Source organism: Fukomys damarensis, unplaced genomic scaffold (assembly GCF_012274545.1).
Source record: "Fukomys damarensis isolate Sample0158 unplaced genomic scaffold, DMR_v1.0_HiC HiC_scaffold_13, whole genome shotgun sequence".
NCBI lineage: Eukaryota > Metazoa > Chordata > Mammalia > Rodentia > Bathyergidae > Fukomys > Fukomys damarensis.
In genome coordinates, this window is record NW_022900925.1 from 16,138,515 (window position 1) to 16,163,819 (window position 25,305).

General features: G+C 49.7%; 1 protein-coding gene across 3 annotated transcripts in view; it reads right to left on the minus strand.

Moving 5' to 3' along the window:
- The window catches only part of Abr (ABR activator of RhoGEF and GTPase), a 150,936-nt gene that overhangs the window by 24,381 nt on the left and 101,250 nt on the right, over window positions 1-25,305 (minus strand). For all 3 annotated transcript variants that reach the window (XM_010642189.3, XM_019210375.1, XM_010642188.3), the window contains 8 exons: window positions 24,834-24,955; window positions 23,072-23,237; window positions 19,066-19,188; window positions 18,598-18,673; window positions 18,023-18,127; window positions 17,253-17,327; window positions 15,510-15,607; window positions 14,992-15,123 (listed from right to left, as the gene is read on the minus strand). In XM_010642189.3, the coding sequence (XP_010640491.1) occupies window positions 14,992-15,123; window positions 15,510-15,607; window positions 17,253-17,327; window positions 18,023-18,127; window positions 18,598-18,673; window positions 19,066-19,188; window positions 23,072-23,237; window positions 24,834-24,955 (897 nt within the window). The remainder of the gene's footprint in view (window positions 1-14,991; window positions 15,124-15,509; window positions 15,608-17,252; window positions 17,328-18,022; window positions 18,128-18,597; window positions 18,674-19,065; window positions 19,189-23,071; window positions 23,238-24,833; window positions 24,956-25,305) is intronic.

The following is a 25,305-nucleotide window of genomic DNA, read 5'->3' on the forward strand; positions in this document are numbered from 1 at the left end:
GCGCAGAAGCAGCAGTCTAGGTCTAGCTGAGTGCCTGGCTGCACTGGGCGCCTGGTGCCTCCCCGCAGCCTCAGGGCCTCCTCTCTCCCTGCAGGTTGGCCAGACACTGAGTGCCCCCAAGTGTCAAGTGCCAGGAAGGCAGTGCAGGGCGCCCCCACCCCACCAAAGGAACTGACTCAAAGAGGGCACTGGAGCTGCCCCTCTCCAAAAACACCCAACCCCCTGGCTTTAACTCTTGGCAAGCTGGAGCTCTTCACCAACCCTGTATCCCTCCTTCCAGCCCCTACTAAATAAAGTTTGACAAGCAGCTAAACACAAGCCAGTCCTGTTCCCTTTAGATCCACAGTTAACTCTTTCACCACCAGGTTGCTCTGGGAACTAGGATATTAGGAAGTCTTCAGGACAAGCTGGAGGGCCCTATAGGAGTTAGGGTTCCCAAGAGCTGCATTTTGGTTGTAAGGAGCTGCTCCTTCCCCCTGCACAACACTAACCCTATCTGTCCCCAACTCCTGTCCCAAGGTACCCCTTCAATGCCAACTTGGTGACAGGGCCAGACATTCACGGACCAGCACTCCCCAACCTCCTCTTGTGGAGAACGTGAAGGCTACAGAGGCCAGGCACCACGGCATACAGTTGAAGTGGGAGGACTACAAGTTTGGGGCCAGCCTGGGAAACTTAGGGAGACCCTATCTCAACAAAGAGTAGAGTATTCCTAGTGTGGTAGCTTGCTGGGTTTAGTAGCCTCAGTGGGAATCAGGCCATTGTGGGTCCTTTCCAGGAACGTGAAAAAGCCAAGGCGACTCTGATCACAGGTGTCAGCCAGAGGTGCTCATATGCCTGCTTTTAGGCATGGCTCTGCATATCTCACCAAAAAGGACTTTTGCTGCAGGAGGCAGAGGACATCCAATGGCAGAGGGAAACAGCCACATGTCTGTGCTGGGCACCATGGGGGAAAAGAGAGTAAGACCTTGTTACTAACATCTAACCGAAGAGTGACAAGTGAATCATGTCTCAAGGTACAAGTTACAGTACTTAGGGGCAAGAAAAAAGCCTGAACCCCAGGTGGGGAGGGTATACACAAGGCAAAAAAAAGGACACTCCAGCACCGTGGAGCTGAGCATGTGTAGCAAGGAAACCAGTATCTGCATAGTGCCAATCACAACTCATGCACAGGGCTTTCAAACAGCCAATTGCAGCTGGGCCAGGTGGTACATGCCTGTAATTCCAGCACTCTGGGGGTTGAGGGAGGAGTGTCAGCACAGCCTGAGAAACTTAGTAAGATCCTGCATCAAAATTTAAAAAAGGGGCTAGGGATGTAGCTCAGTGCCAATGTCTTGAATTTAATCCCCATTACTGCAAAAAGTAAAAATAAAAACAACAAAATCCACCAACTGTATTCAAGTAACCGTAGTGTTTCTATTCTTTTTGAATTGTGAGAACTGGGACCCAGGGAGGGAAAGTTCTTGACTGAGGTCATGTAGTTGTAGCTAGGAAGTGACAGAGTCCCCTCTATGGCCTCTGCTGTTCACAGTCACTGTGCTTTACTTTGGATTCAGGAAATGGAGCTGGGTCAGGACATTTTTAGTTGACTGTAGGGAAGACTGTAAGGGACAAATGTCTGTGGTGGTCTCAGCCAGTGACAGTTCTTGGGAGTTTTACATTAAAACCTTTGGAAATTTTTGAGAAAACGGCAGATTCATAGTAGAGTGAGCTAATGCCCTTCTTTGACTGTTAGGTACCATGCTAACCCTCTAAGTGGACTAATTCAACTGCCCCCAACTTTATGCAGTAAGCACTGGATAAGCATTCCCATTTTATAATTGAAGAAACCAAGGACAGTGACTTGAGTAACTTGCCCAAGCCCAGGATGAGCTGGGTCACAAACAGGGGTCAGGCCAACTCCAGAGCCTCTGCCACTCACCCTGAAGGAATGTCCCCCTGATGTGGCAGGATGGGGTCCTACCTGTACCTGGTGGGGATGGGGCCAAGGGAGCTCTACTTTGGACCTGCGTGACTAGAAGCCAGGCCTGGGCTCTAAGTGTCCATGCAGGGTTGCTGGATTGGCTCCGCAACTGCATAGTGCAGATGGGGCTGGGCTATCAAGACTGCACAATGGCTCCTCACATCCGAGGCAATGGTGCCCAAGAACACTACAGCTAAAGGAGGGCTTTGCCGCAAAAGTCTGAGGGGGAGGTGAAGAGACCACCACAGGCTGGCACACACGTGTGTCCGACTAGCTGAGGCCTGAGTCACCCTTCCTGACACATCTTTCACTTGCCTCTCCAAGGGCACCTGGGTGTCACTTCCAAAAAGACTTCCTCCAGCCCCACGAGGGACAAGGCAGCTCCTCACCACACTGCCACCAAACCCATTTCCTCAAGAAGGCTCTGCTCATTCCTTCAGTCTTCGTATCTCCATCCTATTCATTTCATTCAGGAGGCAGTGATGGAGGCATGGCTGTGTGCCCAAACCTGGGACAGGGGCTAAGGAATTACAGAGATGAATTAAGAGCCATCGTTTAGCAAAGCCACTGGAGGAGAGATGTGACTTAACTCTCAGCAGGAGGTGGAAATGCTTTCATGCATTCAGCACACAGCAGTTATGCACCTACTATGCTTCACACTCAGACCAGTAAGTTTTCATCTTTGCCTTAAAGAAATCCACAGTTATATTATCAGAAGAGCACAGATAAAGTGCCATTAAAAATTGAGAGAAAGGAGAGAACATTCCTAGCAACAGGGTATGGGGACAGCTTTATGGAGATGAGCCCATGCTGAGCCCCAGCTTTGCTCTGCATCCTCTGTAAATGTGCAGCGGCTGCTTGCATAACTGGCTAGAAGGTACCATTCATTGTAAGTGTTCACTGAGTTCACCCACTGCCGATATGCAGCCTGCATTTGGTCTGGCTGTCTAACTTCAGGGCTGGTCTCTTGCTGGTTCTCAAGGTTCTCTTCCTTCTAGTTTGGTCACACAGCATAGGGTGCAGCCTGAAGAATGATGTGCAGCTCTGCCGCTGGTGTGTGGGAGAAGCGGGTACAGGATAAATCCCGTTCCCAAAGCCCTGTACTTGTCTGTCTTAGGAACCCAGGCTCAACACTTGTCTGGGAAAAGCAAGCTCTGCTTGGATGAAAGATGGCCAACTGGTTTCCATGGTAATGAAAGCACCTTAGCAGATGGGTAGCTGAGCTGGGAGGCTCTTTGCTGGAGATGCTCATCTTTCCCTTCCTCTTGATAGACCAGGGCTTTCCTTTGGGGATGGTACAGATTTACCTTCTCTTCCCCAGCCTGATTCATCTCTTCCTGGAATGGCTGGCCTAGCAATGGGGTGGAGGAGGAGCTGTATAAGACAAAGGTACCCAGCAAGCTTCTCAAAAGCAGTCACTGTTCTAATCCCTGCTGCCCACCACAGACCCTTCAGCTGCATGAGATGGGCTCGGGCAATCCTGGCCACCCAGGAAGTGACTTTGTCTCCCCCTGCCTACTCTGCCCCTCCATCCTGCCACACCTGGCAGAACCTGCCTCTGAGGACATTCAAGGGCCCCTGTCTGGATAAACAGAGCCTGGGCGGTAAGGCTCCGGTGAACAGATGTTGCTGCCTTTGGAATTAAAAACATTCCTGATGGACTGTCCCATCCTCCCTCATCCTCTCCCGGGGCCCTCTGCCAAAGGAGTGAGGGGCTCCCTTTAGGGAGAAGTGGGTAGGACCCCAAGCTCTATCTAGGGGGCGGTGGAACTCAGCACCCAGCACAGCTGTGACTGAGGTAAAATCAGGCTAAAGTGATCAGCAGTGGCATCACTGAGGGGAAAAAGTTCAACAGGGAATAATACACAGCCTGAGACGTGTGGGAGGGTGAGGCAGGGATTGCCACAGTGCTGCCTTGGTGACAGCTGGGGGTGGGACAGCTTCCGGCAAATCCTCCAGCCTGTGAACACAAGGACGACGGTTCTTTCTCAGAACCTTGGGGTGCAGTTGCTGCATCTCTGGAGTGACCTCCCTTTTCCCAGAGTGACTTTTATCCCCACTCCCAGCCCAATTCCTTATCTCCATCCTGTAGCTCACAGGTAAGGGGATTTTTGAGCACCAACCAGATCAAAGACCCCTCCATGGTGACTGCTCGGGAGTGAGATGGGGAAGGCAGCCCTGACAGGTCACTCCAACAGTCCTAGGTGCAGGAGCTGAGGGCCCCAGAGGAGCAAGTACGGGATAGGCCCAAGGAAACAGAGCCGAGAGCAAGAATGGTGGAGGCTGACTCAGGCCAAGGCTGTTGGGTACAGAAAGAATGCCCGGGAGCCCGGGAGACCAGAGCCCACAGTGAGGCTGCGTGAGCTCGGGAAAGGATGGCCCATCGCTGGGAGGCTGTGGGGAAATGGGGATGGGCCTGTGATCCCAGCACTAGTGGTTCTGCAGTCCCTGCATTTCTGTTGTGTGCTCACACCTTGTTCTGTACCTACCCTAACCAAAACCTATGACTGAAGGACAAGTGTCTTCCCAAAATGAGAAACCGAGACCCTTTCATGTGTATCTACCCATTGAACAGGTTCTACACTAGGCCCAGGCATGGGAACCCCTTCCTCAAAGTAACTGAATAGTCAGTGATAGATTTAAGCCCTGCAACTACTGTTTCACTCATTTACCCATTCACTTATTCATCAAGCAGAGAGGCCTTTGTACCATCTAACTCCGCCAAAGCGAGCCCTGGCTAACCCTAACCTCAGGACCCGCTGTCCAAGGAGACATCTGGATAGCAATTAGGGTTCTTTCAGACAGTTGAGGGCCAAGTTTCCAGAGCTCCCCAGGGTCTGGTCCCTGCCTGCTAGACAGCTGTGCATGGGATTACAGCCATGTGAGCTCTAGAACCCCAACTCTGTTCCCAAGTGGCTACTGGTGGCCATAGGCAGATACCCAGGTTGGAACTGGGGAACAGGATTTATGTGCAGAGTAAGGAAAGGAGGCAGCCAGAATGGAAAGCTACCTGCCCATCCCACATCAAGTCTGCCCCAGGTGACTTGCTGTCCCCCATATCCCCAGGGGCCTGAACTGGTTCACAGGACAGTCCAAAGCACACGCCCTTTCTCATGCAGCTCCACTCCTCACTTTGACCACTTTAGGGCTGGTGTCCCCAGAGTATGTGGTGGCTCTAGGTAGACAGAAGAGGCTGAAGTAGCCCAGGAGCTTATTTGCTGCAGCCGGACTGTCCCATCAGCATGTCCCTAGCAATTTCTAGTGTTTCTCACAGCACATTTGGTCACGGAAAAGGGTGGAAAATCCACTTGAGCTTTTGGGAACATCTTGCTTATCTAGAACTAAATCGATCCAGGATGGAGTGGGCAGAGCCTGTCCCACTCTGTATACTCATTTACTCCTTCCTCACCCCAGAACTTAAGTCACAACTAAGGTTGTGCCTAGATCCCCTGGGTGGCCTGCTCCTCCTCACAGGAAGTGGAGGTGTGGCCAGGGTACCAGCACAAGCCAGTGGGCAGGGACCTCAGGAGTGTGCTCTGAGTACACAGGGCTCCCAGGCCACATGCTGCAGACCTCCCCAGCGTGGAGTCTGAGAACGGGCCTCCCTGTTCCCTTCTCTCTCCATATTATCAAGCAACTTCCTTCCACCCAACCCTGAGCGTAAGGTGACCAGAAGAAAGCCCAATGTGGCGACGGAAACTAGACCCAGCTCTGACTGGTGACCGTGGACTTGGCAGACATTTTCTGTGGACTCATTTTCTATCAAGCCAGGAAGGAGCTTGGGCCAAGTAGTCTCCGATGAGTTTCTTTCTTGGCTCAGGACCCTCCCTGCCTCATCAAATGAAATCTTACGCCAAAGTCTCCCTGCCCCACAATCAGGTAAAAGCCAAAGCAGAGAGCAGAGGCTGTGGCTGAAGTAAGGGTATGGGATCTACCTGCTCATGCCTCCTTTGTCTTCTACTCCTTGCCTGGCTTAGGGCTCCCCAAGCTCCTCCTGGAGTTTCCAGTCTCTTCAGGCAGAACCTGAAGCTGTGGATCCTCCTTTCCAGCGTCTATGGCTCAGACCTTAAGTTCTGTGGGTGGACTTAGAGCAGGGCCGGCCAGCAGTTCTCATGAGAACTGACCACAGCCACTGGTCCTCACTCTCCCTCCCTCAGGGAGGGGGTGGGGGTGGTTCAGGAAGATTAGGGGCTTTTTAAGGAAACTTCCAGGTCAGAGTTCTGGATCTGGAATTCATTTCTTATCTCTGCTTCTTTCTCTACTTTGGGAAAACTGTGGGCTTCTGCGCTGCTGATGTAGGTTTCCCTTGGTGGCCTTCCGATGGGAGGACACTTATCCAGTCTATCTGGCTGGTATTTTCTCGGTCACCACGATTCTCAAGTCACCTTGGGATGGGTGCAGTGGCACACACCTGTGATCCCAGCACTGTGGGGGGCTGAGGCAAGAGGACTGAACATGTGAGACCAGCCTGGGTAACTTAGACTTAGTGAGACCCTGTCTTGAAATAAGGGGACCCTGGACTGGTATTCACAGGCATCCTTAGTGCTAACTCAGGGAGTTCCTCTGGAAACTCTTCTAACTCAAATCTTTCAGAAAAAATTCAAAATGGGAACAAGCCCACCGACAGAGTTTTAGATTTCCAGGGAGGAGGAAGTGGCAGTCCCCACCCGCAGAGAGGCAAGGTGCTTATTGAGTACTATATATGCCTGCACTTCCAGCTCCACAGGGCCATCTGATGCCCACCCATGGGGCCATCTGATGGCCTGAGAGGACATCCAAGCCTGGACAGCTGTTCTGGGTGTTCTGCCTCTGGGTCTGGAAATCCCCACCCCAGAGCGGAGAGGAGAGCACCCTCTCTGTGGCGTGGTGAGAAGCAGGGTGTTCCCAGGGCCTCAAAGATCAGGTCACAAGGTCCTCCCTAGTTTGGTTTCTTCATCTGTCACTGCCTCTCAGAGGTGGGCGTGAGGGAGCGGGCACCAAGCCTGGCTGCCAAGGTAGCATTCCCAAATGGTAGGGAGGGAGGGAGAGAGACTGGAGCCTCCATCTGCTTCCTATTGAATGCTTCCTGTTTCCAGAATCCACTGGCAGAATCTGGGCTCCCCAAATCAGGAACACCTGGGCAGTGGGGCGGCTGAGGCGGGGCTTACACTACAAACGTAGAAAAGCATTTGGACAGCAGGTGGGGCACTGGGCTGGGAAAAAATGGGTCTGCAACAGCTGGTATAAACAGGGTCCAGGTAGGATAATGGCTACAGTCACTCAGGCTTTGGGAAGCGGTGGCATCGAATGCAAGGAGCAGAATCATGTCTGGTGCTTGGTATCGCTGCCCACATGTGTCTCTAGGACTGGCACAGTGGTGGTGACAGCAGCAAAGGCAAGCAATCTATCTTGGCAGGCCGTAGGGATACAAAATATGACCTTGAGGCAGACATGTTCCTGGACATGAATATGTGGCCCAGGCCAGGACAGAGGAAGGGCATCCATTTTCTAGGGTAGAAGCAACCCTGTGTTCTAGGGCAGAGAACTGCCTAGGGCTGAGCAATTCCTGGATGGGCGACTGGGAGGCTTGTGGCAGAACTGGCACAGGTGGTGACAGCAGCAAAGGCAAGCAATCTATCTTGGCAGGCCGTAGGGATACAAAATATGACCTTGAGGCAGACATGTTCCTGGACATGAATATGTGGCCCAGGCCAGGACAGAGGAAGGGCATCCATTTTCTAGGGTAGAAGCAACCCTGTGTTCTAGGGCAGAGAACTGCCTAGGGCTGAGCAATTCCTGGATGGGCGACTGGGAGGCTTGTGGCAGAATGGAAGGGAAAAGCCCACTGGCCAGGGCTTTCTCATAGCAGCCACTCTGTCTTCCACTCCACTCAAAACAAGACCTCTCCCAAGGAAGAGAGGCCCAGCTGTGGTCAGTGTGGCCCATAAACAAGGAGCTGAAGGAGGAATGACCCATATTAGTGGTACTGCTATCTGCCCAGACAGGGGCTTCAAAATCTCAAGAGCCCAGGCAACCAGGGCAATAGAGCTGGCCAGATGACCCTTAGGCAGGGTGAAACAGGGACAGTGGACCCCTCCGGGGCCAGAGGAGGGAGCTGGGTGGGATATCCCTTGACTCCTGCCCTAGCAGGCTCCTGACCCACACTCCCTCCAATTCCCTCCAGCTCTGCGGAGTAATTGAAACCAGAAGTAGTGCTCTGCAGCTGACAAAGGCCCCTTGTTCCTGGGCTCTTCCCTCACACAGCACTCTGGCTTTGACCCCTGCACCAAGTCCAGCAGAGAGCTGCTGCAGGCTGAGAGCTGCTCCAAGGGAAGAGCCCAGAGCTGTTCTGCTCTGGGGCTCAGGCACTGACTTTCTGGTTCACTTGTCAAAGCCCATCTGACTCCATCAGCTTAAGAAAATGCTGCCAGCCAAAAGCCCAAACAGAAGGACCACTGCCTCTGAGTCTGGAAGTCTCCCTCCAGAGCAGAGAGGAGAGCACCCTCTCTATAGCTTTCAGTCCTCATTAGAACCCATTTTACAGGTGAAAAAACCGAGGCTCACAACAGGTAAAGCAACTCACCCTGTTCTCCCAACTAATGAAAGGAGAAAGCTGGACTTGAAGTCTTAGATCTGTCTGGCCTCAAAGCCCCTCAACACTAGCTGGATGATCAAAATTCTCTCGCGGTTTCCCTACTAGTTGGCAAGGTCGTATTCCTTCTTTGGATTCATTCTGAGGTGCTTAATAAACAGAAATGAATAAATCAACCAGAGGAAAGCACAGATATACACGTCACAGCTCTAACCAGCTCTTTCAGACACAGACACATTCCATTCTTTGAGAACCACAAGCTAGTGGGGAAGATAGGAGATAATTATTTCCATTTAACAGATGGGGAAACTGAAACTCAAAAAGATCAAGGGGCCTGGAACCTTCAATCCAATGCTCTGCCCTCAGGATCTGCATTCAATATACCACTGGCCAAGCGGAGGGTAGACAGGAGACTTGGGTAAGGAAGGGTCATGGAGCCAGGGTTTCCTCGCTGAGGGCCCGAAAGCTGGAGGGGGCTCACCTTCCAGAGGCCCCATGTGGCCCCTTATGCTCTGGGATCCTGCTGTCTTATCACTGCTGGGAGTGACAACTGTAAAGGTGCTAAGGCCAAGGTCTGGGGAGAAGACGATGAAATCTCCATCTCAGAAACTAGGCTTTGCTTTTCTCCCTCACCTGAAACTATGAAGGTCTAAGGGAGAAACAACCCAAATATTCGATGATGGATGAGTGGATAAGCCAGCCACAGAAGGAAAAATATTGCATGATTCCACTCAGGTGAAGTCAAATTCACGAAGCAGAAAGTACAATGATGGTCGCTAGAAGCTTGGGGGTGGGAGGATGAGGAATTATTGTTTAAATGGTACAAAGTTTCAGGTGTGGAAGATAAGATAAATTATGAAGTTGTGGAGATGTATATTAGATGAAGTTGGGGAGATAATGGTTATTTGCAATGTGAATGTACTTAATGCCACTGAACTATATGCCTACAAATTATTAAAACAGTGAATTTTATGTTATGTATATTTTACAACTGAAAAAAAGGAAGAACAGCAGAGAGGCTCACACCTGTAAGTCCAGAACTCAGGAGGCTGAGACAGAAGGATTGTCACAAGTTTAAGGCCAGTCTGCACTACATAGTGAGTTTAAAGCTAGCCCAGCCTGAACTACATAGCAAGACTCTGTCTTAAAAAACAAACAAAAACAAGACAAAAAAAACTCTTGATTACTCTCAAGTTTCCAAGTAGCACAAAGGTGTCAAAGAAATCCCCCCCCAGCCTGACCACTCCCCTAAGACACAGGCTCCAAACTTCCAAAGGAAAGAAGACCAAGGAAAAGGCATCTGGTGAGGCCCAACCTTTGCGATCAGGGGTGAGGGCAAGTTACCACCAGGGCATCGGGATAGCTGGACTTCCTCCTTGGCCTGGAATGCTGACTTCTGCCCTAGAGTCTTGAGCATGCCTGTGCCCAAGAGAGCTACCAAGCAAATTTACAGGAAAGTTCAACTACCTGCGGTGCTTGTGGGAGAATGGAGGTAGAGGGAACTGTCCCCAAACTTGTGGCTGAGCTGAAGGATGGGGGAGCAGAGGAGGAGACAGGTAAGGGCACAGAGCAGCTCCTCTGGCCTAGGTAGCTCTTTAGTCTCAGATCTCTCTCCAGTCTAAGGTCAAGGGAAGGAATGGAGCTGTAGAGGCCCTAAGGGAGAGCTCTCTCCAGTCCCATGAGTCAAGAAGGGTTGGACTCTGGGAATATGCTAATCAGCCAGCCAGTAGATCCCAGTTGGGGACAGCACATCTGGAACCTAGAGCAGCATGGTTGGAAATAGACTAGGATAAATATACAGAAGTCCCCTGGGAACAGGGAGTCAAAACAGACAGGGGGAGGGGGTGCTCCTCTCTGAGTTCCTGGCTTGACGGAAAGCTGAGATGAATGGCGGGTGGCCTGGACTGAGAACCTACAGGTAACGACCCTCTGGTTTTAGCAGGGAGGCCTCCTGCTCCTGAAGACGGAATGGCTGAAACTGCGAGGTCTTTCACTAAATTTGCAGGGATGAAAGGGAGACACTCCCCCTACCCCTGCAACACACACACACACACACACCAAGTACCATGCTGACATTCAAACCTGTCTCTATCCCTGAAAGAACATTTCTTTCTTTTCTTTTTCTTTTTCTTTTTCTTTTTTTTTTTTTGTGGGCACTGGGGATTGAACTCAGGACCTTGCACCTTTGAGGCAGGTGGCAGAACCACTGAGCTAAATCCACTTTCTTTTCTTTCTTTTTCTTTTTCTTTTTTTTTTTTTGTGGGCACTGGGGATTGAACTCAGGACCTTGCACCTTTGAGGCAGGTGGCAGAACCACTGAGCTAAATCCCCAACCCTCGAAAGACATTTCTATTAACTCATCTGCCCTGCAGCCGACCAGCTGACCAACTCTGGGTGGAGGTTCCCCGAGTTGGATCCCTTGCATAGCCACTAATGAGCCTTGTCGCTAGCCAAGTCACTCACTCTTTCTACTCTCCGTTTCCTTTCCCTCAAAAGACTGGACTGCATTCTTTCCGGCCTCAAACCCTGAGACTCTTCTTTTATTCATTCCTTCACCTTCCCTCCCAGCTGCATTGCTCACAGCCCTCCCCCCTAGGGTTCCTTCCTTCCTTCCTCTCCCGGGCCACTTCTTGAACATACCTGCCTCCCTGCCTTTGCCATGCAGATCACCCACCAACCCAATCCAGCCCACTCCTTGGCTGACCCAGAGCCTGCCCACCTTGCTAGAATAACAAGAAATGACTGTGAGGGCCATTATATAGAAGGACCGATATAAACTTAATAAAGGATATAAAGCACTGTGGAGAATATACCAAAAAAGGTACATCTAAAGACTATATATGCCAACCTAGAAATGAGGGGGTTTAGGATGATATTCCATGAAAATAAAAAAACACAAAATGATGTGATTAAACCTATATAAAAATATATAACCAGAGGAAGAAAAACGGCACAAAATAAAATGGCTGTTCCAGAAGAGAGGGAGTGGGATGGTGTGTGTTTCAAGTCTCTTTACTACATTGCAATTCTCTTTGTAGTGTAAACACTGCCTTTGGAATTAAAACATCTAGTGCTCTCAAATCCCCCTGGCTCCATCTCTTCCTTGAAAAGCCTCCCTACCGCCATCCCACCGTGACCTTTCCCTCTAAATTCCTGCGGCACAAGCCTCCTTCCTATTCCTCACAGAGCAGTGGGGGCCAGCTGCTAGCCCTGGTTCGAGTCCTCCCTCCTTCACCCCCAGCCACCTAGCCGTGGACAGGCCACTTAACGCTTTTGCCTCAGCTTTGTCATCCTTGTAACCATGATAAGGCTCCTGTCCTGGATGAAGCCCCCCTGAGATCACAGATACAGACATTTATTTAGCTCTGTGCTGGGCTCTTCATAAACGCCAGCGTTATCTTTAGTGGCACTGGCATCTTGTGTGGCTCTCCAGTAGCTTGGCGTATATCAGTGCACTTATTTTTCCAACCCGACAGCAGGTTCTTCCAGGCCAGGACACACACCTCTCAGTGTACCCCACAGATGCACAGCAAGCCCCACTTCTTCCTGCTCTTTCCCAAGGCATTCTACTTCCTTCCAGGTGCACCAGGAAGAAATGTCACCTGCCCAAAGGTGATAAGACCCCGGCAAAGGCAGCTGTATGCTCATTTTATGCCATAAAAACAGGATCTTAGGGAGAACTTCACTTCAGCTCCTGTGCAGGCCCCTTACCTAGGTTGGGAGACTTTCTGATCAAAGATTGGGATATGGGGACACTGCACGGAGGAGACAGCCTGGCCTTCCCTGAACACTGTCAGCAGAGGCACCTTGGCCAAGGTTCTTAACCTTGGTGCCTCAGTGTCTCATCTGTGAAATGGGAAGGACACGATGATCATTTTCTTTGCAGAGGTGTTGCAAGAATCACATGAGACATTTGGAACAAATGCCAGAAACACATCTTGGTGATTAGTGCTGCCATTTATATCACTAAATGCTGCCCCTCCCCTGCCCCATGCTCCAGATTCCCTTCCCCCACCACCACCTCCGGCAAACCTTGTGGGGGGCATCAGAGGAGCAAACACCTGGACCTTAGGCGGCGGGCTCCCTTACTGTGTTCATAGGCTGGGCAGAATGGGAGCGGCCAGCCTCTCCTTCAGGCAACCTGAACATCCCTGAGGGCCCAGCCCTTACCCTCAGGTCACCTTTGGTGCCATCCTCAGTGCCTGCTGAAAAGGAGCAGGCCTGAGATTCAGGGCTTGTACCAGTTCCCTTCCTTGGACACATGGCAGGAAGGGAGGTGGGACAAACTGTGGGAACAGGCTGTTCTATAGCTCTGTGTGGCCTGACCACTTGGGGACAACTCAGCGCAGGCTGTCTATTCAGTCTGGCCATCCTCGGCGGCTCCTGGGGTGTTCACAGCGTGAGACTTGATGAGCCACAGCACACCCCTAGGGGGTACACCTCCTCAATCCATAGGCGGCTGCTGAGATGGTTCCATGGCTGGGGGCCAAGAGCTATGCTCAGAGGCTGAGTACAGGAGGACTTCAAAGGCCTCTGAACTGCCCGCTCACTGGCCCAGGTCAGCTGGCAGCAGAAAGGTTTGTGTTTCTTTTAATATCAACTCCCAAGCATTTAACATTCCTCGAAGCTTAAACACAGAAACATTTTCCTTAGCAGACTGTGCTTTCTGCTCTGCCAAACATAACCTGGCTGCCTCCCCTTCCCCCACTGCCTCCATCTGCTCCTGTCTCCAGGATGCAATGATTTATGGTGTGCTTCCCCTGGGCTTGTGCAGCTGAGCGAGGGAGGCAAGCAACAGGGCTTAAGTCCAGGTGGAGAATGCCGCCTTCCAGCCGCAGAGTCTGAGTTCTAGAAAGCCATGGTTACCACCGAGCTAGCTGTTCTGGGCGCCTCTTTTCACCCCTCCACTCCTCAGTCTCCCATGGCTCAGAAAGTGTGGCAGCCACTTGTCTCTTGACTGGGCAGTCTGGCTGAGAATCCCTTCCCTACCTGTCCATCTGGCCCAGCCCAGGAATGTGGAGATGGGACTCTCACTGCTTATCCCTGCAGAGATAGGTTCCAGAGACTGGATTTAGAGAGTGTTTTCTCATCATCCCCATTTCCTAAATAATGAAGGACTGGCTCGCGGTTGCCTAGCAGCACTGTCTCCCTGGTGACAGTTCTGAGGAATGGGGCACAGGTGTCACAGCCTCAGGAAGCTAGGTGCTCAGGAACTTGGGCAGCATGAGGCAGATGGCTGGGCCTCTAGTGAATGGTGCCATCACCTCTGTTCAGATGCTGCAGCCTGAGACAGGTATAGTGGAACAGGAGACCCACACAGCTCCCAGTGTTCCAAGAATAGCCAGTCAAGGTCCTGATACCAAACCACAGCTTCAGGATTCAACACAGAACAAACACTTCTTGCAAAAAAACACAGTACAGGGCAAGGGATTTAGCTGAGTGGTGCTGCGCCTGCCTTGCAAGTGAAAGGTCCTGAGTTTGATCCCTGGTAAGGGGTGAGGTGGGGGGAAGCACAGTACAGCTCCCTGTTCTGGATGGTGCCCTCACAGTCTGGTGAAAAATTGGAAAAATTTTTGGAAAAATCATTAGGAAGCAAGAGCACCTCATGTCCAATGCCAGGATATATCTGTCTCCTTTGATATCACTGTTGCACAATCTACCCTCACTTATTTCAAAAGTATGAGACCACACATGAGGTCAGATAGGAGGGCATATGGCTCCATGCTGAAGCCTAGTTCTCCTGACAGGTAAGTGCATAGCAGGCATTTTCAACAGAGAGAGAATGTTCCACAGATGCAAGCTGAGAGGAAGGGCTCCTCTCTTTCACATATTTACAGGGCATCAAGAAGCTCAGCTGAGGCATATACACTAAGCCTGCTGACAGCCAGAGGACCCACACTAAGCCAGTGACTCCCATTACAGGTAAGGACAGTCTAGCAACTCTAGTGACAAGTCAGAGCCAGCCCCAGCAATCCAACCAGCTCCAAAGCCCTCCTCATAGAACAGCAAATGCCTGCAGCGATGCCTCACTCCTAACCCATGCCCATGCAGACAGCACTTATTAAACATAGCACTCTTCCCTCCTGCTCAGGACACAGCCTCAGAATACTTCTCAACAGTGTTCCAGGAAAAAGCCACCAACAGACTGGAAATGCAGCATGAAAACAAAGGCAGTTGACATCTCTCGAGTCCATCTTGCAGAAATATAGGTGGCCCACCTGAGCCAGGAGAGGAGGCCTGAGGAACCAGGCACCCATAGGCTTCTGGGGTTACAGTGAGAAGCCATCGCCAGCAGGCATGAATCACCACCTCAGGGAATGTTTTTCAAACCAGTTTTGAACCAAAGTTAGAAAAAGCCAAGCGCGCACAAACCAAGAAGATAAGTGAGAAGGACTCCTCCACTGGTGCCAGACAATCTGGTGCTCCCCGAGCCCGGCCAGGTGCCCCGGCCCCTCACCTGGATCTGCCCTTTGCCCATGATCTTGTCCACGATCTCATTGTTGTCCTTGTTGACCTTGGTCTTGTCATAGCACTTCTCATAGCACAGGATCCTCAGGGACTGAGAGCCTTCCAGCTCAATCTCAAATTCCTGGAGAAAGACAGGACAAAAAGTCTGGAACCTCTAAAGCCAGGACCCAGCAGGTACGGACTCAGACTGCAAGTCCAGGGGTCAGCAGGGGCCATGAGGAACACATCACCAGACCTGGAGGAGCATCCTCACTTTATGGAGTTCCCAGAGGCCTCCAGATCACTGATGTGGTGAGGCTTAGAAGTCTGAGCTGAAACTCCAGTGTTTGATACCCACTGACACAAACACGTGTCTGGAATCCAACGGACAGGGAGTGGAAGATATAACGTTGGGGAGATGGAGCTGGTCCAAACAATAGTTAAATCAAGAGCAAAGGAAGGAGGACAAGACGGGCATGCCCGGCGACAGCTGGAGTGTTTGTGGGGATACCAGCCCCCTCCACTCACCTCATCCCACTTGGGCTCCGTTGTGTCCCGAAACACCCTGGTTTTGGCTTTGCTGACAAAATAGCCAAAGGAATCCACCTCCAGGGTACAGTACAGGTCTGCAGAGGTAAGGACAAATGAGATACACCAAGTGAGGCCTGAGAGGACCGGGAATGGGGCCGGGGGTGTGGGTGGTCGTGAGGGCCTCGGGAGGAAGGCGGACAATGTATGTGACCTTCCAAATGTCCCCTTTAGAAATGCTCTAAGAAAGAGTCTGGGTTCTGGTGCCAGAAGGCATGGATTCTACTGCACCACCCGCGTGATCCTTAAGCTCTCGGAGCCCCAGCTTTCCGACGTGTAAAGTGAGGACACCATCATTGACTGCAGAAGGGTGCCAGGTGACTGAGGAAGATAATGAGCCTGGAAATTGAATGGGCCAAGAAGGCACTGTCCGTGCACTGGCCATGTTCTCGCTTTCTCCAGGTACACAGTAGGCATGCTGCTCTCAACAGCGGCGTTAGTCAGCATTTCTGAGCTCTTAGTCATCTGAGGATAAAGGAGACCGCACTCCTACATTCAAAGAACTCACAGTGGGAGAGGCAAGTTATAAGTGACAGCACAGCACCGCCAGGTGCTGTTACTAGGGTTCACCCTGAGACTGATGGAGACACAGAGGGAGAGGCCAGTTTGCCTCAGGAGCCCAGGGAGGTGCCCCAGTAACACTTACTGAGTGACCATTTGCAGGCCAATCATATAACTTTTGCGAGATGCCTACAGGAAGATAGATGAAGGCAGATATCGCCAGTCAGAGACCAAGAGAAAAGAGTGGGAAGGGACAGGCTGAGAGGAGTAAGAAACCCTGGGTTTCTGATCCTATGTTATGTTTAGTCCTTCCACCGCTCGGTGACTCAGTTTCCTCACCTAGCGAATGGATAGAAACTATAAGCTATTTAGCTGACTCACACTCTTACTGAATATAAAGTAGATGAAGTGTAAATAGGTCTGAGGAAGGAGCTCGTGGTACACTGCAAGGCCCTGGGTTCAATCCCTAGTACCACATCTTAAAAAAAAAAGAAAGCGAAATTGTATTTTATGAAATGCTAAAAACAAGCTGGGCATGGTGCTGCACACCTATAATTCCAGCACTTGGGAGGCTGAAGCAGGAGAATCTCTGTAAGTTTGAGGCCAGCTTAGGTTACAGAGTGAGTTGAAGGCCAACCTGAACTGCTTAGTGAGAACCTGTCTCAAAAAGAAGGAAAATGCTAAAAACAGACACGGTGCTGCTAAAATCTGTACTACTGTTCATCTACAGATATAGATGATAAAGAAAGGAGGGGAAGGATGTGTGTTGGCACTGCACAGAGTTATATTCAGATTCACTCTCAGGTCCATGTTAACAAGCATAATTGCCTTTTCTAGAGAAGAAAGCTGAGGTTCAGAGAGGTTCAGAAACTCGCCCAAGGGCATACAGCTTGTAACTGGCAGATATGGGACTGGAGTCCGCGTGTTTGCTGCTCCAGGGTTTCAGGGAAGGAAGGTTTGGGGAAAAGTAGAACTTTCAGCCAAAGGGCAGGGATGATTTCCTGCCAAGAACAGTTGCTTTCTAGCCTTTGAGGGACTATTCCACGATTCAAAGCATGCTGGCAGGGCCTATTCTGTGTAGAGCAGAGCAGGAGGGCAGTGTGACAATGGGTTCATAGGGACGTTGTGAATCAACAATGGCCCACCAACTTCCTCCTTGGACTAGAAGTCAGGAGCACTTACTGGCTGATTGTTTAAACCCCTTGGCCGAGTGGACGATGACATGGAGGAAGCCATAGAGTCCTGGAGATTCGTCGTCTGCAAGAGAGGAAAGTCATCATCAGAGTAGGAGGTGGTGAGCAGCTCCACCTCTTTCTACCAGAAGGTGGGAGGAGGAAGGAAGCCTGTGCCTCGGTCCAATAGCACCACCTGGTGGCTCGCTTAGAAAATCTCCAAAACCCCCTGCTTCCTCTAGGGTGAGCTGGATGGAGGGCTGAGGACCTTCCTCCCTCTGCTCAGCTTGGGAGACCAGTACACACCAAGTCCTGGGCCCGACATTTGGTACCTTCCCCAGGGGTACCTTCCAAAGTGAAAACTAACCTGAGTCTTTCCATACTAATAGAAAAGAGAAGGCTTACTGCCTCACAAGCACAAGGTCCCGAGTTCGATCCCCAGCACCAAAAACAAAAAAAGAAAGGAAAGGAAAAGGGAAGGCTTAGCTCTATGCACTGCTCAAGATGACCCTAATAAGCCAAGGAAAGCTCAGCTTTAAAACCCCTCTCACAGAGTACTTCTGTCACTCAAGCCAGGGAGACTGAGGAGGACCTGGGGCCACCAAGGTACTCAACAGAATAAGATCTCTCTGTACCTGGCAGTAAAACAGTCCTAGCCTCGCTGGGCAGAGATCAGCCACTGGCAGCCACATGTCTCACCAGGCGCTTACAAATAGTCCCAACAGTGCTCTCTGGGCTTTTGGACCTGCAGACTGGACAACCTTGGGCTCCAGATCTTACCATCTTTATTGCTGGTGACAGGAATGTTGTGTACAGTCCTAAGCTTGAAACAGGACCCCGTGAGCACCTGGAGCTCCACTGAGCTCAGAACAAAGGCCTGGAGATCTGGAAGAGGAGCCGAGAGAGGAAGGGAGCATTAGCACAGCTCATCCCTGGGGTCTGAGCAGGAACACAGCTTAGTTCTATGGCCAGGGCTGGTCCTTAGAATGGGGCCATGCCTTGTAACAGTCCTATGGGCACAGCCATAGCTGCTGTTAGTGGAATAAGAGAATCTAAGCGAAGAGGTTCATGTACGTGTTTTGGGGACAGCAAAAGCAAGAGCGAGGGAGGATGACACACAGCCTGTGCGCTGGGTCCAGTGCTTTCACTAGCTCATATTATGCAATAAGCAAATCACTTAGACTTGCTGGACCTCGACTGACCAGGAACATCAATTAAGTGACACTTCTGGCAGCTTAGGTGGTGGCTATGAGGGCTCAAGAAGAGATCCTAGACACGAAAATGTTCCCACATGCCAAAGCCCAGCATTGCCATGGGACATCCTCAGACCAGCTTAGAACAGGGCAGGACTTTACCCTTCTTCTGTAGTTTCTGAATTGCTTCTCTCCACTCTGACCTCTCATAGTCCGAGGACAATAAGAACAGGTAGCTCTAAAGAGAGGAGATAAGAATTCAGTGGGGTGACCATGGTTAGACCAAGCATATTCCCAGACTATGGGGTCCCCAACAAAACTTTCCTTACCCAGACACCCCCGGCCCCTGAGCTTCCTCACCCAGACAGCCCTGAGCTTGGAGGCAGCTGGGAGTAGGGGGGCCCCCTTTCTGAGAAACCAGGTAACAAGTGCCAGTGCCAGTGATAACCAGCAGGGATACTTGTTTCACAGCAGCAGGGAGAGAATTTAGGGCTGGAACCACAGCAGCCTCTTTGGGAAGTGAAGGCCCAAGTCTCAGCTTCCCCCAGGTTAGGGCCACAAGCCATAGTGAGTGGGCAGCCCTGGTCTAAGGAAAGGGGCAGTGTCTGTTCTATTCCTACCCTTCCTGACCTTTCCATTCCGATTGTGGATCCGAAATGGGATTGTGGGGGAATTGAGTAGCAGCAAAAACTCATTCTCAAACATCTTCTTTTTGAGGCGCTCAATGGCCCGGCTCTGCCCTTTGTTGGCTTTCTGTGGGGGAAAAAGCACAGATGGTTTCTCTCACAATCAGACCTCCACCACTCACTCAGCAGCTCAAAGCACAACACCTCCCTGTGTGTCATTCATGGTTTTTTATAATTTAGGATATTTTGACATCTTGGGGAAACCTAGCTGGGCAAGAAGACTTAAGCACACCTTTCATATGCAAATCAACTAATCCCCAGCTCAAATCCCCTGCCATCCCTTATCTGGCTCCCATTCACCAGGCCAGCCTGTCATCTGCCCTAAATTGCCCAGGGCTGGGGAGCAGACGACTAGAGACCGCCCCGATGTCCAGAGCCCGACATTATTTGAACCCGACACTCCTGAGCTGTTCCTCTTGCCCTGCCTCGCTTCTCCCACAGAAACCCTAGGAATTCTGTGACCCATGCTTTCCCCTTCCTCCAGCCCCAGTCTCCCTCTGTGGCCCGATGAGGCGCAGTGGGCCCCTTCTCTCAGGAACTGTAAATAATAAAAATCTTTCCATGGCATTAGCTTGTCCGCATCATCACTGGGTCACCTCTGTGAAGTAAATCCTGGGTAGAGTGGAGGTAGCCTTGAAAAACCTCAGACCTTTCAGCATAAACCCCAGCTGCCAGCCTGGCCGCAGAGCCTCCCTTGGTTGGATTCCAGACCCACACACCTTATCCTGCCTCAGTCTCAGTCTCCAGAGAGCCAACCTTTCTGAGCCCCCTCAGCCTTCTCCAATCTGACAACTTCCTATTTATAGTGGTGCCTTGGTTTGTGGACTTAATTTATTCCATGATTCTGGAAAAGACGGTCACATTCATCTTTGTGCAGGAAAGGTGGCTATGGTCATGTACAACACCTGATGTAGAATTCACAAACAAAAATAAAATTTTGCCAAACACTTCTGCTTGTGAACCAAACTGTTTGCAAACGAAAGTGTTTGTGAACCAAGGCACCACTGTATTTCTTCCAGGATCTCCTCCCTTGTAATAACTGATACTGTCTCAGTCCAGCTGCAGTTCTCAGACTCCTCAGAATTAATCTAATTAATCTATTTTTTTTAAGTCCACCAATCTGGCAAAATCGTAATGACTGCTCACAGCCAGTGTTGTGACGGTGGGGAGAGCAGGGCTCTCACACACTGCTAGGGACCATCACCAGACACAGCTTCTTCAGGGGTAAATCTGCCAGTTAAGAGCTCATGCCACCTGCCCCAGCCACAGCACTTGTAGGGAAATCTCCAAAGGAAATGCAGGCAGTGACAGGTACTACTGAACAACCCAAGGGTTAACAATCAGAAATCAGGGCTGGGAATTTAGCTCAGTGGTTCCACCCCCTGCCTTGCAAGTGCAAGATCCCGAGTTCAATCCCCAGGACCCCCCGCCAAAAAAAAAGAGAGAGAGAGAATTGGAAATAATCAATACCAGATGCACTGCTGCATAGTCAAGTAACAGTGTACAATGCTGCTGCTAAGAGGAGTCTGATTAAATCCAAAGAGTCCTAAGGTACAGGTAGATGAAAGGCTTAAAAAGCTGCAAAACTATATATGTGGTCTTGTTTCATTTAAGAAAAAAATAATTGGGCCAGGGATTTAGCTCAGTGGTTCCACAGCCTGTTTTGCAAGCACAAGGGCCCAAGTTTGATCCCTGGCACCAAAAGAAAAAAGAAAAAAAATAATAATAATCACACACACACATCCCAGTATAAGTATAGAAAGAACGCACCTCAAACTGTTAAATAACGGGAGGTGGTAATAACCAGTTTCACTCTATTCACTTCAGTATTATGAGCATTTCTTGTTACAAGTCAGTATTACATTATTACAGAAATTAAAGCTTTAAAAACTATTATTAAAGGAATAGCAGTGTGGGAGCATAGCTTAGCAGTACAGTCCTGCTTGCCTAGCACATATAAGGCCCTGGGTTCTATCTCTAGTGGAGAGAGGGAGGGGAGGGGGGAGAGAGAAAAAAATATATCTCTGCTTCTTCTGTGACTTGGGATGGCACCTCTGCCTGTCCAGTTACTCTTGTCATGTGAGTCATGCTCTGTCCCTGCCTTCTCCACTGGACAGGGAGATCTGTAAGGTGTCTGACACACTCCTTGCAAGGTAGTGGGGCTCAGTAAGTGCCAACCTGACTGAGCGGAAAGTCCTGTCTGTACACGTGGGCAGGAGAGACAGTATGGGGCCGGGTGAGAGACATGCAGGCCAGAGGCCCCTGATGTACAGACAATGCCATGCCAGATGGACAGCAGGCTCAATGGAAGCAGGCTGGGCCGGCCTTCAGGAGAGGACAGCTGTGCTGGTCAGGGAGCTCCCTCTAGGCAGAAGCACCCCCCAGTCATACTTTCAGTACCAGGATACTCCCCCTGCCCCAAAAACTCCTATACCTGTGATCTTTTCCCTTGTTCAAAGAGCAGGCACCTGGTCATAGATTTCTCAATAGTATTTGGTTTTTTTGGCACTGGGGATCAAACTCGGGACCTTGCACTTATGAGGCAGGTGGCAGCTCCACTGAGCTAAATCCCCAGCCCAACGGTTGTATATTAAGCACCTACTGACCAAGTGCTAAAGTAGGAGTTCAATTCTAGTGGGGAAAATAAAAATCTGACCAAGCAATGATAACTAGCACCATTAAAGCAGCGCCAAAGGCGAACATTAGACACCTAACCCAGACTGTGGTGGATATCAATCAGAGAGGGCTTCCCAGGGGAGGGGAGATCTAACTAAACCCAGAGGGGTGAGGAAAAGAATCCAGGCCGACCAGACCACCCCATACCCTTCCTTCTGTTCACTGAAAAGGCTCCTCCAAGGACGCTTTCCTCCAGCCACTGGTTTTGAATATATGAATTTAAATGGTGCTTTGGGTGTATCTCATGGGTTTTGGTACGTAGTACTTTCATTTCCATGTAATTCTAAACAGATCACAGTTTCTTTTTTGATTTCTTCTTTAAAAGTTTTAACTTTACAGTCATGTAATTAATATTCCAGTTGTTGATTTCTAATTTTCCCACAGTATGGCCTGTGCACATACCTGTATGGCATCGATTTTTTTTTTTTTTTTTTTAATTTTGAGATTTCAGGCTGGGATGCAGCTTAGTGATAGAGCATCTGCCTAGGATGCCGTAGGCCCTGGGTTCAATTCCCGTCACTCCCACCACCACCACCACAACAGAGAGAGGGAGGGAAGTGGCGGTGGGGAGAAAGAGATACTGAGATTGACTGATTTCCTTCGTGGATTTGGGACTGTACTACATGTGGGACTAGAATCTCAATTCTGAAGCACAAACTTCTATGCACTTTTAGATCAAGCATGTTAACTATGGTGTTCAGGTCCCCTTTCTCCTTGTTCATTTCATGTCAGTTTCTGAGAGGTCCCCCAGTCTTCTCTCTTGAATATGTCTCACTTTCTCTTTCTTTCTTTTTTTTTGGTTTTTTGAGACAGGGTCTCACTATGTAGTTGAGACTGACCTGGAACTCACGCTGTAGCCCAGGCTGGTCTCGAACTCACAGTGATCCTCCTGCCTCAGCCTCCCGAGTGCTGGGATTACAGGCGTGCACCACCACGCGCAGCTACTATCCCACTTTTTCTTAAACAGGCCTTCTTGCTCTTCCTCTCCTGCTTCCTTTTGTACAGTGCTCCACATATCCTGTTCTGCAGGAAACTTTCCATAATTAAAGCCCACTAAATTCTGAGCTGCCACTCTTTGGCATTCCCAAACCTGCCTCAGTCAGAGGCTTCCTCTTAAAGTACTCATACATCCCAGGGCTCCTACTCTTGTCCTACTTCCCCTACCCATCAGACCTGAAACCTTACAACTTCCCCTCCCTCCACCTTTCTCAGCACACCTGGTCAAAGACACCCATGGAAAATGGTCCTAGGCTCATCGGTTAAGTTCTCCTTACCTCCTTCTGGATTTCACTCTTGAGGGCAGAGATCTTCATTTTCATGTCCTCCAGCTCATGGTCTGGGAAGAGGTGCACCTGGGGGCTGGCTTCAGACTCCTCAGGGGATGGAAACACTAAGTCGGCCAGGGGGATGTACCACTTACAGTCATACTGCTGGTGCTTCCTGCAAACAGCGAGGGAGACATGAGTCAGAGGGCAGCTGGCTCTTCAACCCAGATCTGCTGGGTACAGAACCCAAAAGCCACCCAAGAGCGACTTCCTGAAAACTTATCAAAGGCAAGAACAGTCCCTGCCCTTAAAAAGCTTGATCAGTAAACACGCACATACAGTAATGAGAGTTGGATTCTAGGTCAGCCAGCAGGGAGGTCCTTCACTGTGTCAGTCTTCCCAGCAGTACTGGGATTTTTAAATATCTCAAATCACCTATGTATCAAGGAGAATGAAACCTTGGTTGGGCTCACACTATCCTATTCCCTATCAGACACCTTTCTCTTCATTCTATCCATACTTAGATTCGTTCATATTCATTATCCTTTAGGATAGAGAAGGGATACAGATTTTAGTCTAAATGCCAGCTCTCATCAGTAAGGGTTACCCAGGACTTGGCTGAGGATTAATGGTTGATTAGTAATGTCTGGCACAGGGAGGACTGAAGGCAGAGACACCTACACTTTTATTGCTATCTTTGCTTCAGAACTATCTCAAATCCAATCTAGTTCCAGGGAATCATGACCTTTATTGAAGCTCATAATGACCTCTCTGTCTGTGATTTCCTCTAGAACTTAAGATCTACACCTCCTATTTGGTCCCTTAGCATTGCAGCAAGTGTAAAGCTTTTCTCCTCCTATCTTATACGACAGTGTACATGGTACACAGGAGGTGATAGGGTGAAAGAAGTAGAACATGTGAATAAATATTAAATAATTTTTTCTGTTTATGGCACAGAGCAGATCCACACTACTGAGACAGCAATAGAAAGGAGCTTTCAAGTTAGGTTAAGGTTTAAATCCCATCTCCTCCATTTCTAGCTGTGTGACCTTGGGCAATTTATTTATCATCTCTAAGACTTTTCACTCATCAGTGAGCTGGGGATAATAACAGCCACTTTGTGGAGCTGTTGGGAAGATTGGAAGTGATGTACTCAAAGCATTTGTCACGGCACCTGGCATGGCATAAACCCTCAATAAATGGTGGCAGATTTAATGAATATTCACAGAATTGCAGTTAGCAAAAATTTAGAAATGTCTAATAAAAGGAGAAAGCTTAAGTAAATTATGGCATATCCACTTGTAACCTCATGCAGGAAAGTAAAATGTTTATGACGATTAGGCAGCAATAGGGAGAATGCTTATGACGTAAAATAGAGAAAGCAGAGCCCAAAATTGGGCATTCACTCTGATTACAATTATATGAAAAAACTAAAATGGTAAGGAAATACAGCCACAAAAAACTGATGCTTCGCTGCCTGACTTGCAAGCGTAAGGACCTGAGTTTGATCCCAAGTACCAAAAAATAAAATAAATAAAATAAACTGATACTTATGTTTGGATGGGTTATAGTTTTTCCTGTAATGTCCTATTATTTTTATAATTAAAACCATGATTTGTTTTTAGGTAAAAACTATTATGTAGTAATTTAAAACGAATTGATGTATTTTTATAAAGGAGAGAAATACAGGTTCCCCCAGGTTGTGGAAGGCTCCATAAAAGGTAGGCTCTGGTTCCTCCCACAGTGACCCTGAACTCTCCTCCATACTCACCCGGCGGAGGTCTTCTTCAGCTTGGCGCACAGTAGGACATCTGTGAAGAGGAAGACATGCCGCAGCTTCCGGGAGCTCTCTGACATTTCCACCAGGAAGCCGTCCTTCACCAGCTGCCGAGTCTGAAGGAGGCATACCCCAGCCTGCTCAGACTACACTGGGGACGTCACAGAGTGGGGAAAGGCAGCAGGGAGGGGCGGCCTTGCCTACTGGTGAAGAACACTGGCCTGGAGTCATGGATTTGAAGCCAGACTCTTGCCATTTCTCCGCTGTGATCAAAGACAAATTCCCTGATCGCTATAAACCTCAGATTTACAGTTTATACTATGAAGAGAATGTCATCTGCCTCCCAAGATAAGTTTTATCAAGATGTATATGGGGCTGGGGATTTAGTTCAGTGGTTTCAGCGCCTGCCTCGCAAGCACAAGGACCTGAGTTCAATCCCCAGTACCAAAAAAAAAAAAAAAAAAAA